The sequence below is a fragment of the Maniola jurtina genome, chromosome 10, assembly GCF_905333055.1.
Source record: "Maniola jurtina chromosome 10, ilManJurt1.1, whole genome shotgun sequence".
In the NCBI taxonomy this organism is placed as follows: Eukaryota; Metazoa; Arthropoda; class Insecta; order Lepidoptera; family Nymphalidae; genus Maniola; species Maniola jurtina.
In genome coordinates, this window is record NC_060038.1 from 13,929,512 (window position 1) to 13,948,664 (window position 19,153).

The 19,153-nt window shown below is 40.2% G+C and overlaps 2 protein-coding genes and 1 long non-coding RNA gene across 3 annotated transcripts in view; all 3 read right to left on the reverse strand.

Annotated features, from left to right (window-relative positions):
- Positions 1-19,153, reverse strand: part of LOC123868907 — a 30,038-nt gene that overhangs the window by 5,037 nt on the left and 5,848 nt on the right. The window contains exon 2 of the mRNA XM_045911574.1: positions 16,899-17,159. Coding sequence (XP_045767530.1) covers positions 16,899-17,159 — 261 coding nt within the window. The remainder of the gene's footprint in view (positions 1-16,898; positions 17,160-19,153) is intronic.
- LOC123868914 lies at positions 26-15,926 on the reverse strand. Its single transcript, XR_006796761.1, has 3 exons — positions 15,916-15,926; positions 14,886-14,892; positions 26-206 (listed from the first exon to the last, which is right to left on the reverse strand). It is a non-coding gene; the product is annotated as an uncharacterized LOC123868914 (long non-coding RNA).
- Positions 11,477-14,471, reverse strand: LOC123868904. Its single transcript, XM_045911570.1, has one exon. The coding sequence runs from the start codon at positions 14,383-14,385 to the stop codon at positions 13,414-13,416; it is 972 nt and encodes a 323-aa protein (XP_045767526.1). The 5' UTR covers positions 14,386-14,471; the 3' UTR covers positions 11,477-13,413.

Genomic DNA, 19,153 nt, shown 5'->3' on the forward strand with positions numbered 1-19,153 from the left:
AAGCGTAGGTAGGTATCTACCGGGAATTAAAATTGACACTTCGTCTCAACTGGTCTTCGCGTTGACACTATATTGACAGACATCACAAACATTTGGGCTCACATATCGCTCACTGCTTTTATCAGCGCCAAAATGGAGAAAATCAAGTTGCTTCAAAAACAGAGCGGCAATCGCAGGTCCAGCGTAGTAGTAGTAGAGGTCAGTGCCTCCATAACTTCTAAGCCTTATAAGTATAACAACTAATTGCATCAATTAATTTCCAATCGAAATGCACCTAGCTGTGTTTTTTAACTGGATACATAACTACGCAATTGCATAATATGCAAGTCTAGTTGTGGACGTAAAAAGTTAGACAAGCTTATAAGAAACAACTTGCATTTGGTAGGTTATTTTAAAGACCATAGACATATTATTATGTATCAAGGACTTTTATATGGAAGAATATTGTATAATTCTATCTTCCTTGTACCAACTTTCTTGCAAATGAATGAATCTGTCTATCCGTCTGTCCATCTATTCATCTGTTCGTCTGTCTGTTTGTCCGTTCGTCGTATCCGTCAAGAAAACCTATAGGGTACTTCCCGTTGACCTACAATCATGAAATTTGGCAGGTAGGTAGGTCTATAAATACATATAATACGTATCTATCTATAATTATAGTACGGAACCCTCGGTGAACGAGGCTGACTCGCACTTGGTCGGTTTTTTCCTCTTGAGGTACGGAACCTTAAAAGAACCCCGGATTGGTTCGAAACAGCCGGGCTTTCGTCGACTAACCATAGTAACCACACCTGGGTATGGCCGGGATCATCTGTACTTTTTTACCCGACTACGGCAAAGCCGAAAGGAAGGGTTATGATTTTAGCAGTCTATGTATGTATGTATGTATGTATTGTAAAGTATTATTTTTGAGAAAAAAGGCGGGTTCGATAGCTAAGCCTCTAGTGAGTTTGCCAGCCTATTACACTTCGTTAGCAACGCATTATAAATTGCACATAAAATAAAGATTACTTCATACATGCTTGCATATTTTACGACATAATAAACGCGCCATTAACAATACAACGAGATCTTTTCTTCTGTTGTGCTCACTCGACCTCGGCAACGGTATAAAATACAGCGACCTTTAGATTTTCAAAACAGGCTTCCTGTTGTAGTTTCATCTATTTTACATACCTATTACCTACTTAGATAAAATAAAAAGACCTGTGTTAACTGACTGACTGATCTATCAAACTTTCATCGCCTACTTAAGTATTTAACCCACTTGACGGTGGGATTTTTCAAAATTCTGAACAAATCTGAAACACGTTTATGTAGCTACTTATATTTTTTTAACCCCCGACCAAAAAAGAGGGGTGTTATAAGTTTGACGTGTGTATCTGTGTATCTGTGTATCTGTGTATTTGTAGCTCCTAATCTAATGAACCGATTTTAATTTAGTTTTTTTTTGTTTGAAAGGTGGCTTGATCGAGAGTGTTCTTAGCCATAATTCAAGAAAATCGGTTCAGCCGTTTGAAAGTTATCAGCTCTTTTCTAGCTATAACTGTAACCTTCACTTGTCGGGGGTGTTATAAATTTTTAATTTACACTTGTTCTTGTAGTAAACAAATATTATGTAATACCAATAAAACATGACTTAAGTATTAGTTATTAGTATTCAATTTGTTCTTTATTACTTGCTTATTAGTTATTTCCAATCACTAATCAGTTGAATACGAGTCCAAGACAGTTAATCAACCACGTAGAGACAATTTTACATACATTTGTAGAGTTTCAGGAGCCAAACAAAATGTTTGGAATACTAACATAGCTGAATAATTGTGAAAAGTCCCCATCGAACCCAGATTTGCAAAAAAAAAAATTCAAGTTCAAACTTCTCAAAAATGGATTTTTTACATTTTCCAGCTAAACGGTAAGTTTTATCATAAAATATGTCGAACAAAATTTGTAGACTATATAACTATCTACAAAAAAAAAAACAACAAAAAAAATTTATAACCCATAGTGAAAAAACAGCTTACGCAAAAACTACCTGACGGATTTGATTGAAATTTAGAATGGAGATAGATTATACCCTGGATTAACACATAGACTACTTTTTATCCCGAAAAATTAAAGAGGTCCTACGGGATTTAAAAAAAACGAATCCACGCGAACGAAGTCGCGGACACCAGCTAGTATAAACTATATTTGCCGCACCACCTCGCGCAACGTACCTCAAATGCGTGACCTGGAGTCCAGTTATTTTCGAATTACATAGCTGCCTTGTAGTACCTAGTAGTAGTAGTACAAGCATGTTTAACGCAAATTGTGTTGTGACTGAAGCCGCATTTGGCTGGAAGTTGGAGCGGAAATGAGTTTAATCGGTTCATTGGCTGGGCTTATTGGCATGAATGCTTGATTTAATAAGCTTTATGTAGTGATAATACCATGATAACACGAATCATTTATTGATTTAACGGCACCACGCAATGCTTCTGGTTTTTTTTTAAAGAATATTAAACACGCTAATCATGACTAATACTCCCTTTTCCCCTCCAATTAAGCGTAAAGCTTGTGCCAGGAGTGGGTACGACAATAGTGCCGCCGGTTTGAACCGCCGACCTTCCGGAATTCAGTCCGCTCCTCAACCGTTGAACTATCGAGGCTCAATATCGAGGTTATCTATGTATCGAGCATGGTGTCTAACGGTTAAAGGAAAACCTGCATCATTATCATCATCATCAACTCATCGCCGGCTCACTACTGAGCACAGGTCTTCCCTCAGAATGAGAAGCATTTGGGACATAGTCCACCACGCTGGTCAAGTACGGAATGGCAGACTTCAAACAACTTTGAGAACAATAAGGAGCTCCCACATTCATGCAGGTTTCCTCTCGATGTTTTCCATCACCGTTGAAGCAAGTGATATTTAATTAAAACGCACTTTACTCGGAAAAGTTAGAGGTGCGTGCCCGGTATTGAACCCCTGACTTGCCGGATACGAGGCAGAAGTTTTAACCATTATGTCAATTTTCTTAATTTTTTTTTATTTAGATACAAGTTAGCCCTTGACTTCAATCTCATCTATCGTCTAAGATGAAGGTAAGTGGGCTAACCTGGAAGGGGTATGGCAGTTTTTACCCTTTGATTTAGTGACACGGCATCGTACCGGAACGCTAAATCCCTTAGCGGCACGGCTTTTGCCGGTAGGGTGCTAACTAGCCACGGCCGAAGCCTCTCACCCATAGACTTCCCACCAGACAAAATCAATCAATCAGTAAAGTGACATTCATTAGAGTTCATTGCATTTTTATGACATAGCTGACATAATAATCATACTCCGTCACTTTCATTCGAGATTAATTCGTATCCGGCAATCTGCCAATGATAGTCGGATAATTATAATTATCCCAAATTAAGCTTATTGGTCATTATAAGTAGGGTTTATTAATAAATTATTGTTATGTATCATCGGCAATAATTATTACATAACGGTTTACATAACGGTAACGTTTTTAGCGGTTAAGAGCCCGCTACATCAAAGCGGATAACTCGTTAGCTGGTGGAACCTTAAATAGTGCTGTTTCGACAGATGACGGAAAAAATTTGCCTATCACCTTTTCCTTCTAACTGAATCTGTCTTCATCTAGTGATACTAGCTAATCGACGTTTGGAATCACGCCTATTTTTGGCAAAAGAAAACGTTTTAAGCAATAGAATATCACTTGCTTGAAGGAACACATCGTGAAGAAACCTTGCCTGAGAGTTCTCCATAATCTATATACATATAATAAAATTGTAGAAAAGTGGTGTCTGTACAATGGAAATATATAAAAAAAAGTAGCAGGGGTTGTTATTATATCGATGCCGAACCCGAAATTGTAATTAATTTTTTTTTGTCTGTTTGTCTGTTTGTCTGTGTGTTTGTGCACTCTAATATCAGAAACGGCTTATTCGATTTAGATACGGTTTTCACTAATATATTGTAGTAAGCTTCACTTAACATTTAGTGTTTATTTCATGTCAATCGGTTTATAAATAAAAAAGTTATGTCAATTTAAAGAATCACGGCGAACATTTTTAGCGTACAGAGTACGTATTACACGCCTCGCGCCTGAGCGTCCGTGGCTATATTATAAAGCGCGCTGAGAGCTATTCCACGCGAACGAAGTCGCGGGCACAGCTAGTATTCTCAAATGTGTGTGATGTCTGCCAATCCGCACTTGGACGGCGTGGGAGACTATGGTCAAACCCTTCACCTTCCGAGAAGAGAATCATGCTCAGTAGTGGGCCAGCGAGGGTTGACCATGATAAGGTAGGTACATGGGTAATCTAATAATCTATACATATAATAAAATTGTAGAAAAGTGGTGTCTGTACAATGGAAATATATAAAAAAAAGTAACAGGGGTTGTTATTATATCGATGCCGAACCCGAAATTGTAATTAATTTTTTTTTGTCTGTTTGTCTGTGTGTTTGTGCACGCTAATATCAGACACGGCTTATTCGATTTAGATACAGTTTTCACTAATATATTGTAGTAAGCTTCACTTAACATTTAGTGTTTATTTCATGTCAATCGGTTCATAAATAAAAAAGTTATGTCAATTTAAAGAATCACGGCGAACATTTTTAACGTACAGAGTACGTACTACACGCCTCGCGCCTGAGCGTCCGTGGCTATATAAAGCGCGCTGATTCCACGCGAACGAAGTCGCGGGCACAGCTAGTAGGTAATATATATCTAAGAGTTAAAGGATGCAGCTTGTAGACATAATCTTGATTATTATTTAAAAATCTTGATTATTATGTAAAATATAAATACTCATTTTATTTTAATTGCTCTCGTAGATGTAGTCATCTTATTTCGCAAACAAATAGTAAAATGCAATATGACTCATATTATGCAGCACGTATTGACAGGTTTATAGACATGCTAATTAATCAGTCGACAATACACCGAATGCCAAAGAAAGATTGTGTCATTATACGATACACAAGTAACATCTGTGACTTTGGCCTTGCGAAGGGGAATGGGTAAATGCAAATTTTTGCTAGTAATTAATATGTACAGACATCGATCTATACATATAAACCTTGTTCACTGAATAACATAAGACGCTATCTCTTGCTCTCTCGTTTTTGAAGAGAAAAGGATGCACTATTACTGTGATTGCGGTAAATGGGGGGAATCATGCGGCAATCGCAGATCCAGCGTACCTTAGGGACTTGAATTAGTAGAGGCCAGTGGTTTTGTTCCAACGACGTAAAAGTGAACACACATTGTTTACAAAACAATATTATGGATATTAGATAAGCGACAAGCATCCTACGAGTAGGTACTTTGGTAGGTAAGTAGTAAGTACCTACTTACGTTTCGTTTCCTTCTCTTGGAGAGCACTTATCAATCTGCATATCTGATAACACTGAAATAGACTACTCGAAGGGCGTATTACAAAAAATTACTCCCGTACCTATTTGTTTGGTACTTAAACAAAATCTTGTACAGTGAAAGGATAGACATTTTTCAGGCACACCTCCGCCTTCCTCATCCGTTCCCCGCCACCTGTTTCAGGTCATCCGTCCAACTGCGCTTGCTAGAGTATACATACGGTCTTCACTCCAGAACGTCAGAACAGTAACCCTTCATGCATTCATAGGAATAAAATTATTATTTATTTCGTGGGTGAGTCTGACTCGCACTTGAACCATTTTCTAGAGATTCTGAACTCTAAATAGGTAATGCCAATGTGAGGATTTTACCATCATCACAACAAGTGTAAATTAAAAAATAACACCCCCGACAAGTGAAGGTTACAGTAACTAGAAAAGAGCTGATAACTTTCAAACGGCTGAACCGATTTTCTTGGATTATAGCTAAGAACACTCTCGATCAAGCCACCTTTCAAACAAAAAAAAATCTAAATTAAAATCGGTTCATTAGTTTAAGCGCTACGGTGCCACAGACAGATACACAGATACATAGGATACACACGTCAAACTTATAACACCCCTCTTTTTGGGTCGGGGGTTAAAAATAAACTGTAGATGCTAGGTCTAGGTTCTAATTAATAATAATAATAATAATAATAATAACCCTGTCGACTGGTGGCCAGTGCCACCAGTCGACCGGCGCTGCCACCTAGCCGGTCGACATATCCATCATCCCCACCAGATGGCTTGGCTCCGACAGGGTCCACCAGGGCCCAATCTTCGGCGCCCGCCGCTGGTGGTGTACGCCGCATGCGCTGGACTTCTCTCATGAACGAGAATGTCATGCGTGCGTACTACAGGGCGACAGGAGGGGAAACCGGACGGACTGGCTACCGAGCGGCAATGTACCGCGAGTTCCTGCTGCTCGAGCCGAACTTAACTGTCACGGAACAAAACCTGGCAGACCGGGCTCGGTATATTCAGCGTTCTAACATCTTCAACGCTACCGAGCTCGAACGATTACGACGTGAGGCTGTCCCGGAAGTCTCAGCACCTACCGCAGAGCAAATCGTCTCCCAGGCGGCGCCTGTCCGCGAGGAGACAATTACCACGTCACAAGATTTGCCTGTGGAGGAAGACACTGAGGGAACAGTCTCCCTTGATATAGAGCGGATGAGAGGGATTCTAGAAGAGGCGATTTCTGAAATCCGGAGCGCTCCTCTAGAGAATCGTCCGCGGCTCTCCCGACTTACACTAAATGTAGCGACGCGGGATGTCATTGAGGCCATAAACAAAATGCTGCCACAACATCTGGAGAGCAGCACTGGCCTGGGTGATGCGGCTTCTATTCTCTTCGGAGCGGCGCTAGCCGTACACCGATTCATCGGTGCCAAGACTCCGGGACTGGGGCGTGCTGCTGCCACAAGGCGCAGCGCGGAACCGGCCTGGAAGAAGAGAATAGAACACCGTATCACTCTTGCCAGAGTCCTCATTGGCAGACTGCAAAGCTTCAGGTCGGGCAACACTAGGCCAAGGATTGTGCGATCTGTTAGAGTTGCGTTTAACGGGTGTGGGGTCAGGTTGGACCAGCCCGATATTGCGCAAAAGCTAACAGAGCGCATCGACGACCTGAAGCAGAAAATCGCTGCATGGGGGAACCGCATCCGACGATACTCGGCAAGAGTTGAGCGATTTCAGCAAAATCGTCTCTTCTCGAGTGATCAGAAAAGGTTCTACAAAAGACTGGAGTGCCCAGCAGTCTGCTCTACCTCTCAGCGACCGGACCCGGCCGACCTAGTCGCTTTCTGGCGGGGGGTGTGGTCGAGAGAGGTGGAGCATGAGGAGGGCCCTTGGATTGCGGCGGTAGAGGAAGCATGTGCCAGAATAGAACCGATGAACCCGGTCGCCATCTCTGCGGAGGATGTAGCTGGTGCAGTAAGGCGGGCCCCGAACTGGAAAAGCCCGGGACCCGACGGACTGCATCACTACTGGCTGAAAGGTTTTTCGGTTTGCCATGCGACCTTGGCTCGACAATTCCAAGAGGCTCTCGAGCAGAGGGCGCTCCCGAGCCTTTTCACTACCGGGGTCACTCACCTAGCTCCAAAGTCCACCGATACCACCGATCCGGCTAAGTATCGTCCCATAACGTGTCTTACTACCATCTATAAGACACTGACGTCCGTTCTGAGCCTCAAGATCTCCCGTCACATAGACGAGAATAACATCATGTCTGGGGCTCAGAACGGATGTCGGGGCGGTGGTCGTGGTACTAAGGAGCTCCTTCTCATCGACTCCGTTGCGGGCCAACTGGTCAAGCGCAACCGTCGGAATTTCTCCGCCGCCTGGATCGACTACAAAAAGGCATTCGACTCGGTGCCTCATTCATGGCTCTTGAGGGTCCTTGAGCTGTACAAAGTTGACAGTGCAGTTCGAGACTTCCTTGAGGCATGCATGGGGCAGTGGAGCACGATCCTGTGTCTCCATGGTGAGCGGTTGGCGGCTGCCGATGACCGGATAAGGATAGGGCGGGGTATCTTCCAGGGTGATTGTCTGAGCCCGCTATGGTTTTGCCTGTCTCTGAACCCGCTTAGCACCCTGCTGGAGGGCTCGGGGACAGGCTTTCAGTTTCGGAGAGGAGGGACAAAAGTACCTCACCTTCTGTACATGGATGACCTCAAACTGCTGGCACCCAATGCCACCCGCCTGAAGGAGCTGCTGAACATCACCACTGAGTTCAGCAATTCCATCAGGATGGAGCTTGGACTGGACAAGTGTGCGGTCATACATGTGGAGAGGGGACAGGTTACTCATTCGGCCGAGATTAGTCTCGAGCCAACCAACATTAAGACCCTCTCTGAAGCTGAGTCATACCGGTATCTGGGCATGTCACAATCCCTAGGTGTAAAAGAGGCGGACATGAAACAGTCTGTTTGCGAGGCCTTTTTTGGCCGTCTGACAAAAATCTGTAAAAGTTATTTGTCAGGCGCCAATAAGGTCCGAGCTTATAACGGCTGGGTTATGCCCGTCCTCATGTACACCTTTGGCGTGCTCAGTTGGACTCAGACCGAACTTGACACCCTGGACAGAAAAGTCCGCACGACTATGACTCTCTATCGCATGCACCATCCAAAATCGTCTGTGATGAGATTGTATATCCCCCGGAAGTGTGGAGGTCGAGGCGTATTAAGCGTCAAGACCATGCATAACCGGGAGATATCCAATCTCAGAACCTACTTTGAGACGATGAGGGGGTCCCCCATGCATAGAGAGGTCATAGAATGTGATAAAGGACTCACTCCACTATCCTTAGCCAAAACCGAGTGGCAGAAACCGGTGGTACTTAGCACCTCTGACCGGGAGACCGTATGGAAGGAGAAGGAGTTGCACGGACGCTTTTTTAAAGCTCTTAATGAGCCACACGTAGATAAAAAAGCGTCCGTGCAATGGCTGCGCTTTGGTGACCTCTTCGGGGAAACCGAAGGGTTTGTCTGTGCGATACAAGATCAGGTGGTCAAGACGCGGAACTACCGAAAATACATTCTGAAGGATGGCACTCACGACATCTGTCGAGCTTGTCGCCATCCCGGTGAGTCACTCAGACATGTGCTTTCGGGATGTTCGGCGCTTGCCAACACTGAGTATCTGCACAGACACAACCAAGCAGCCAAAATCCTTCACCAAGAGCTTGCTCTGAAGTACGGTCTCCTGGATGAGAGGCTGCCGTATTACAGGTACACACCGGTGCCGGTACTCGAGCGCGACGGAGTCCGGCTCTATTGGGACCGGTCCATCATCACGGACAGGACTATTCTAGCGAATAAGCCTGACATCGTGGTGGTGGACCGAGCACAGTCGAGGGTGTTTTTGGTGGACATCACCATTCCATATGACGAGAACCTCGTGAGAGCTGAGACGGAGAAAAAACGCAAGTATCTTGATCTGGCTCACGAGGTTTCCGACATGTGGCATGTGGGGTCCACTGAAATCATCCCAATCGTCATATCTGCAAACGGGTTGATCCCAGTCAGCCTCGCTCACCATCTGAGGCGACTGGGGTTCCGTGGCAGTTCGCTCGCAGCCAGGATGCAAAAAGCGGTCTTGCTAGACTCGGCTAGGATAGTCCGCCGCTTTCTCAACCTGTCGCCCTGACCCCCGGCCGTTTGGTCTCCCCTGCCGGGGCGTAATCCTCCGCCCGGTACAAATATGTATTTATGTAAATGTATATGTAGGTTTATTTATTTTTATGTATGTAAGTATATTATATTCCCTTTGGCTTTTATATATATATCTATTTTGTAACCGGGCGTGAGAGTAAGTTATATAGATAATAATAATAATAATAATTTATTTATTTAAGAACAAATTTTTACAAATTTTACAAAACAGGTGTATTCATAAACTTTATCAGTTTTTCCGCACACCTGTCGTCGACAATGTGTAGTGCACGTAACAATAATTTAATCTAGTATAACAATTTCTACTAGTACTTACAACTAGACTTATAAACTAACAACATTAGGCTAAATATGGGTTATCAATAAGAATTCTAAATATATGTAGGTAGATAAAAAAAAAAAGTTGGTAGGTAGGATGGTGCGAATAGCGTAAGACGTGGTAAAACCAGTCGACGCTCACTCACACTACTTCATGTAATATGATATCTTACTAACACTACTTCGTGTGTGATTTATAACTTTGGTACAGGATGATTTTGTTTTGTGTAAGTGCAATGTTTAGTTCAAGTAATGTAACTATCAAATATGATGCTAAATATATGATTGATATTATTATATGTTAGTAGTAAGTTAAGTTGTTAGTATTATTATAAGTATTATAGGTAAGTTTAGTTGTTAGTATTATTAGTGAATTAAGATATTACTATTATTAGTAAGTGTAGGTTGTAGTAACAAGTGGATACTTATTTATCAATTCAATATTTCGATATTACTGGCACGTTATTTACAAAATTAAATAGGTACAATAATTAGACTGTAGAATATACAGTTTAATTATTATACTTCGATATTATAATTTGTTGATAGTATTCCTTTAATTTAACTTTTATATTTTTTTGATTTATTACGTCGGTTAATGACTTAGGGAGCTGATTAATTAAGTAAGGTATGACGTAATTCAATCTTCTTTTTCCATATAAGTTGTTATATTTAGGTAATAAGAGTTTAGGGTTGTCAATTCTTCGGGCTGAATATGGGGTCTGCACTTTTCTTAAGTTTTCATTAAAATATTGCTCAAGTAATAATGTCAGTTCTGTTTTTTCATGTACTGGTATTATTTTGCAGAAAGCAAATAGTTTACGATAATCATCTTTATGAGCTAATTTGATTTTATTTGGAACTATTTGCTTTAGGATCCGTATTTGAAGTGCGAATATTTTATCAAGGTGAGTTTTGTATGTTCTTCCGTAGCTTGACAACCCATATGATATAACCGATTCAGCCAAAGAAATGTACAGTAATAAGAGAGTTTTGTATGGTATTCTAGATTTTATTAGCGAAAATTTTGCTAATATCCCTCTAAGCCTGTCACACACATGGTTAACGTGGTCTGTCCAGTTAAGTCGACTGTCGATGACAAGCCCAAGATAGGTGTGCTTGTCAACTACGTCGATTGTATCACAGGTACAAGGTGTCAGATTCTTAGCGGTATTCACATGAAGGCAATGGTGATTATGCGCTATTAGTTTAGGCTTGTACGAGCTTCTATTGTGGCTGGTGCTAATGTATATCAGTTTAGTTTTGCTGGCATTGAGCACCAGCCCTGCGTCGTGAGACCATTTTGCCAGCGAGTCGAAATCATCTTGAAGTTGCGTGAGCGCCTCTTCTATATTGTCGGCCGCGGCAACTAAACAAGTGTCATCTGCAAATTGGTAGATCTCACACTTCTTTATGGTGTTGGACAGACTATTTACGTAAGTAAGGTAGTGCAAAGGTCCTAGTACGGATCCCTGTGCCGTTCCTTCCGTTACCTGAACTGGAAGACTATCATCGTCACCAACTCTAACCCTGTAAGATCTTTCTTGCAGGTAGTTTTCACACCATGTGAGTAGCTTACCTCTAATTCCGCTGTCCTCTAAGGTTTGCAACAGTTTATTATGTCTTAGTGTGTCAAAAGCCTTGCTGTAGTCAATGAATACGGCCAAAATATGCTTTTTACTGTCGATATGTTTGTATACACTATCTGTGAATGCTGAAAGCAATTGAGTAGTGTTCTTACGTGGTTGGAATCCATATTGATTGTTTGTTAGTATGTCATTGCTATCATAAAAATTGTGTATTTGATTACTAATGTATTTTTCGACGATTTTGTCAACCGTAGGTAATATCGTTATCGGTCTATAATTATCACAATCGAGCCTACTGCCTTTTTTATGTATTGGTCTTACAATGCCAGTTTTTAGTTCAGTAGGATACTTACCTGTAATTACGCTTGCATTTATCAGGTTCGATAGGGTTGCTTTAATTTTTCCACATAGCATTTTTATGTCAATAGCTCTTATTCGATCTACTCCTGGTGCTTTATTACTGTTTAGAGATTTGATTATTTTTTCTACTGATTTGGGATCTGCAGGCTTAAAGCGCATGGTGACATTTGCTGAAGAGCTATATGTTGAATTGTCGAGCAATGGTTCGGAGCATTTAGGAATTATCCGTTTGACACTATTGTTAAACGTATCCGCAAAATTGTTTGCAATATCTTTGCAATGACCACCAAAAGTACTTTGCAGTATTTCGTCTATTGAAGACTTCATTTTGCCAGTTAGCCTATTCAATATATTCCATAGATTTTTAGGGTTATTTTTGTTTGCGATAATGTCCGACTTTGTGGTTTTATTTTTAGTTTTTTGAATTAACATATTGGCGTAGTTTCGGGCTTTATTGTATTTTTGTTTTGCGATTAGATCATTCGTGTTTTTTATCCATTTTAAGAACAAATCATCCCTATACTCACATGCTTGTATAATTTTTTTATTGATCCATATGTTTTGACTTCGTACGTTGTTAGGTTTTATTTTTATTTTATATTCAGATTTTTTGTAGCATTCCGTAAGTCTAGTCTTTAGGTAATTATATATAGATATTGGACACGTCATGTTATTTGTAGGCCCCCAATCTATCTGTTCTAATGATGAGAATAACTTTTGGTTGTTAAGACAAGTTCTGTATTTCGGAACATCCTGTGTTCGAGCGCCGAGGCAAGCGAGTATCACCGCCCGGTGGTCAGCCAGTGTCGTACCGATCGCCGCCGTATACAGGTCTTGTGTGCGGGATCGAGCATAAATGTGATCTATACACGATTTGCTTATTTTGCCATTACATAATTCAATCCTAGTATGTGCAGTGATCCCGCACATAAGGCCTAGGCTGTGCAGCATGTTACTGTATTTATGTTTTATAGGGTTGTCTAGTCTCAGATTTATGTTAATATCTCCTAGAAAGTAAAAATCTGTGGTTTTTGCGAATTTATCAATAGTGGTAAAGAGTTCGTCGATAAATAGGTTTTTACTTGTATTAGGAGGACGGTAAATAGCACAAATGTTCGCAGTGTAGTTAGAAGGGGTGGTTATTGTAAATAATATATTTTCGAAGTAGGTTGTTCTAATATTTTTTATGCTACATTTGTTTTTATTACGTACATAAACGATAATGCCACCGCCCCTTCTTGACTTTCTTAGAGCTGTGAACATTTGATAGCCATTTATATGATAAAGGCAACTTATTTTATCAGATATATTAGCTTCGGTGAGGATAACTACGTCAATACATTTATTCGAAGTAAGTATACACTGTTCTAGCGTGGCGAAGTTTTTTATAAGAGATCTAATGTTGAAATGTACACACAATAAGTTTATATTAATATTAGAGATATTATTTAAAAAGTCATTAATATTTATACAGTCCGATAATTCGTAAATTTCGTCTAGTGAACTGTCCATATTAAAAGGCAGGTATATAACGCAGGTATCAAATAATGCCTTACGTTTTGTTCTTTAGTAGGGCGTTTACATCCGCCATGGTTCGTAAAATATAGGTTTTTGAACCGTCGTCTTTGCGTGCCTTTACGAATCCTTTTTTAAACCATACGTACTTGAATTTCTGGTTAATCTTTAGTTCTTGCTTAGCCTTCCACAGTAAGGTCTTGTTGGTTTTCGTCATTGCTTCACTGATGTAAACTATATCCTTATTATTTTTCTCGGAGGGGCAAAGGTCCACTACCATAGTTTTGATGCTTTTAGCAGCCGTAATCCATTGTTCTTGAGTACTTTCGTCTTGTAATTCCACTCTAATGTTCGGCGGTTGTTCTTTCTTCCCTTGGAGTCTTCGTGAGCTTTTTATACCTCCAATGGGTAGTTGGAGTTTCAGGGCCACCTTTTCCAATATTTTACTGTCCGCTTCTGTGCTCTGGTATGGTACATTTGCAATTTCCACTGAATTTATAAGCTTTTCTTGCTCGATTTCTTGTAATCGTTGCTCGAGGGCTCCGATACGAGTTTCTAGGTTATTATTTTTATTCGTTAGCTCCACATTCTTCCTTTCGAGTGCTTTAATAGTTTGTTTGAATGCGTCCATACACTCCACGACTTCGTCTAGCTTTCCACTATGAAACTGCAATGCCTCATTAAGTTCACGCATCTCACTTTTAATCGCCTTTTCAATTTCCTTGGAAATGTTGCTCAACAGCTTCTTTGCGTCGATTTGAACAGGTGTGTTGTCGTCTTCGTCGTCTTCTTCCGGAATAATGATTGATGAATTGCGTCTTGGTGATTCCCGCTGGCATTCAAGGCAAGTCCACTCTAAGCTGGTGGCCGCTTTGAGGGCGGCGATTTGCTTACCAGTCAAACCACTGCATCTGGTGTTAAGATGCACAACTCTGTCACACTTACTGCATTCTAATCCCGGTAGTGATTTTGTAACCGTTCTTTTACACACATCACACTTAGACTGCATTGTAGTTAGGTACTAAGTAGGTACTATGAGAAATATGTATGTGATCGCTTAACGAGCGTGCGTGCGTTACGTGCGACCGTTAGTCGACGACTGACTGAAAAACCAGTTATTCTAACAGCATTGTGATTTGTACTCGCGTGTTTTATTCATGAGCTGACCCGCTGAACAGATGTTCCTGGTTATCGGTGTGCGGTGTAGGTATTACGTCGGAATCCTAGGTAGGTATCTAACCCACTTCAGAGCAGACCAAAGTGGTGATAGCCCAGTGGTTAAAACGTTGGCCTTCTTTTCGGGAGGTCAGGTGTTCACTTCCGGACATGACCTCTATCTTTTCGGACTTATGACTTAACTGTGCGTTTTAAGCAAATAAATATCACTTGCTTTAACAATGAAGGAAAACATCGTGAAGAAACCTGCATGTCTGAGACTTTCCATATCTCTAAGGTGTGTGAACTGTAAAGTCTACTAATCCGCTCTTGGCCAGCGTGGTGAACTATGACCTAAGTCCTAAACCCTTCTCAGTCTGGACTCCCGGCTGCGGGCGATGGTAGGTAACTATCATATTCGTATTTCGTACCTTCGACCTATAATACTTGTACCTATGGTCTAATTCAAGCCCCGAGATAATAAGTATAGCCACCTTTGTCCGTATTTAATTCATGAACTGACCCGCAGTTAGTCAGTTACAGATGTGCCAGTTATCGGAGCGTCTTACGCGTATCAAATGCTTGCACGTTCGGAATCCTAGGCGTAATCTAACCCACTTCTGCTAACACTAATGGTACCTAGAGTTTAGATACGGATTGCAATGGATTTATGATTTGTGCAACTCATATGTGATTCCTGGGATTCGATTATTTTCGTAAATTGTATAATTTTCCTCTCAAAAGAACTCGAGTAAGTAATAAATAATGATTTATAGAAAATCCCAGAAATCGGAAGGACCAAGAAGAAAATTAATAAGAGGTACTTACTAACATTTCGTATATTTTTGTTTTGGAAGAAAACAGCAACAAAATAGCCAGAGTTGAAATAAAAACAATATTATCGAAACCATCAAAACTTTTAAACCAAAATTTTAAAGCCATAAGTATAGAGAGATTAGATATAGCAGATTTGAAAGATAATGATAATAGCATAGAAACTTAAATGAATTTCAGAAGAAAGATGTACCTACTATGGAAAGAAAGTTAATAATAATAATTTATTAAATAAATTATAATTTATTGCTTAAAGTGCACATAGCACCAAAAAGTTAGAGATGCCCCGGACAGAATCACGAATAGATAGCCGACGATCCTCGGTCTAGGCTAACACCAGTATCATGTAAACAAACATATAGTATAGAATAATAAGCAGAGCCTGGGAACATACTAAGACGAAGAGAATACTAATCTATGTAAAATAACAAGAATTTAGACCAGATCCTGGTCAATATAAGAACAGGGGTATGCAAATAGCAATTACCTACAAGTACAAATAACAATAATTATATTTCAACTTTGAAAACTGTTCAAGATTGTTATTAACCCACGCAAAAGGACAATTCACTATTTTTGCAAAAAAAAAAGGAAATTTACACGCATTTTTAAGGTTTTATTCTATCCAGTCATAAGACGTGGTCAATGGAAATGAACATGACTCTCTTCTTTTTCTAGTGCTATCTGCTATCGGAGGTTGGCAATCATTGAGGCTAACTGGATTTTGTTCACCGCTGCCTTAAACAGTGACCTTGTACTCATGTGGAACCACTAGCGAAGGTTCTTAGGCCAGGATGTTCGTCTACAGCCAGGTCTATGTTTACCTTTTATCTTGCCCTGTATTATAAGCTGTAGCAGGTTAAATGGCTCTCAGCAATGAGAAATATGTCACAGAGAAACATTTTACAAGCTTTTTTTCAGGTCCGCCTATTTTCAGTACCTCCGCTAGTTTGGGAAGCAGATCCAATACAGTTTTCGTATGATAGTATTAAAACGTTTTGCCAAAATTAAATTCGACTAACCGTTCGGGATTCCAACTAAGTCAAGGTTTATTAGTTTTAACATTCTGATGGACAGATGGATAATCTGCATTTGATTAGATAAATGCATAGAGCTCTTGCAATTCAATGTATTTTATAATTACAACTAGCTTATGCCGGCGACTTCATCCACGCGGACTACACACATTTCAAACCCCTGTTTTACCCCTTTAGGAATTGAATTTTCAAAAATTCCGTCTCAGCGGATGTCTGCGTCATAATAGCTATGTGCATGCCAAATTTCAGCTCTATCAGTCCAGCAGTTTGAGCTGTGTCTTGATAGATCAGTCAGTCAGTCAGGTCAGTTTTTTCTAATACGTTACAGATGACCCATAGCGGTCCCCGCGATTGATAAAGTCTACCCACCTACTGAGGGAGTCTGCTAATACTGCGCATTCCGGCCTAGATTGCAATTCCAGCAACTTGGAACAACAACGTATATCAGTTCTCTAGTTCGACGCCATAAATCAAGTGTGGAGAAAAGAAAACTCACCGCCAGTTGCAGAACCCTGGTCTCCATAGACCTGATAGTATCCTGCAGTAGTGAGGTCACATTCTGTATGAACGCCTTCATATCCCCAGCAGCGGCTGAAGTGTACTCCGTGTACAGGAGGAGAGCATTGTCCTTCGTGGCTTGGAGTTCTTGCACCAGCTCTGGGGTGTACCTTTTCTCCACATCATCGCTTTCGAAGAGATGAGTGGGTCTCGGTGTTTTCGTTCTTGATGATACGTCAACGTATATTCGCGCTGAGGGCTGGAAAGGGATAAAATTGTTGTATTAATCGATTACATATAAAAATCATGATTCACTCAGTGATTTATAACAAAATCTTTTATAACAAAATTCCTCAATCAATTTTGGACTTGCCTTTACACAGTTTCAAAAAATCTATTAAAACTTTGCTCCTGGGAAAAGCATATTATACAATCGAAGATTATTTAAATGATAAAAGAGCGTGGATTTGACCTGCAGCTCGTTCCAGCAATGCGCGGGAACTCGATTGCTTTTATACATGGCATAATATTGTATATTATCAAATCTTTGAAAGGAGCAACCGCGGAGTTCCTTGTTGGTTCTTCTCGGTGCGAAAGGCATTCCGAACCAGTAGTAGATGCTTTGGTGATTCAAAAGAACTTGTAAAAGTCTAATTGAATAAAAATATTTTGAATTTTTGAATTTTGAATTTCTTTTGGTCTGGTTGGAGGTTTCTGCCATGGCTAGTTACCTTACCACCCTACCGGCAAAACCTTGCCGCCAAGCAATTTAGCGTTCGGTACAGTTCTGTGTAGAAACCAATAAGGGGTTTACATCGATGGGGTTATAGATACTCTACATTATGTTTGCAATTTTAAAGTTTCCTGTTGGAGATTTTGAAGAGGAGGCCTTTGCCCAGCTGTGGGACGTTAATAGTCTGTTACTTTAAAAACCGGAAAGCAGTTTATTTATTACGTTACGCAACACATTTTATGTTTCCTTTGTGACATCATGAAATAATAATTTTAGTGAATGCACGGTTTTATGGCCGCCATTGCTCCTCGAGGCCGCTGAGAAATATTGAAAACCGTTTCAATCTAGCTTTATTGTTTTTGACCTCTTTGGCTCAGTTACTCTGGATACTCGTGGACTGGTCCGTGGTTCGGTTCTCCCTACTACCTTACCACCCTACTGGCAAAGAAGTGCCGCCAAGCGATCTAGAGTTCCGGTACGATGCCGTGTAGAAACCAAAGGGGTATGCGTTTCATTAAAACTGGCATACCCCTTCCAGGTTAGCCCTTCCAGCTTAGACTGCATCATCACTTGCCAGTGAGATGGGTTGCAGTCAAGGGCTTAAAATAAAAAAGTGAAGGAAAACATTGTGAGGAAACCTGCTTCCCTGAAAGTTTCGTTTTCTTCTTTGTTTAGAGGTAGTCTTTACTTAGAGAGAGGTAACAGTTTACTGTGAATATATAATTTGGTCAAGTCTGATCATAAAATCGGCCACGGGATAGCTCAATTGATCAATAGGAACGATTTGTTTAAAATTTAAGCGTTAAGAAATTTCTCCCTTGTGCTATTATTTTATCATTTTTTTAGCTAATTTTCAATTTATTTTAAAGTTTTGTACATCATTAGATAGCTGAGAATATGTAGAAGCTTTGCAAATAATTTGCAGGCCAAAAATTTCTGTAACTTTTAAAAAAAATTGCATTTTTGGCAAAGTAACCCAATAGAAATTATAAAACTGGTACAGTCTTGGATCCCTAACCGGGGAACCTACAAAGATTATTTTTATTTTAGTATTCACAGTTATTAATTGAGATGTCTAGTACTTAGAAATTAAATAAAAAGTCGCCAATATGCCTAACTTTTTTTTAATGAATTTTAAAAGAAACAAATACGTATTTTTCTGAAAACGATCAATAACTCAAAAACGGGCGATTTTTGCCCATAAGTGTTATGAGGTCATTTGTAGCATTTGACTTCCTCTACAACTTCTTAAAGAGAAGGTAGCGTTTTTCTGGACTTCGTGTATAAATATCGCACATATGGATAAAAAAATACTAAAAATTATTTCCCCGCTTCAAAACGTTTTTGATTTTAAATAATGTATAAAAAACAAGAATTTAAAAAAAAAAACATCAAAATCGGAGCTGTTTCTGAGGACTTCCGACGAAAATGCTTCGTTTACTCCACTATAAGTAAAAATAATCGTTTCAATAAAATATTAAATGCTTAGAATAAGAACCCAAATTAAATGGTATATGGTA

Excerpts from the sequence above, each read along its gene's own strand:
- LOC123868904 (XM_045911570.1), bottom strand. The coding sequence starts at position 14,385 with ATGCAGTCTAAGTGTGATGTGTGTAAAAGAACGGTTACAAAATCACTA.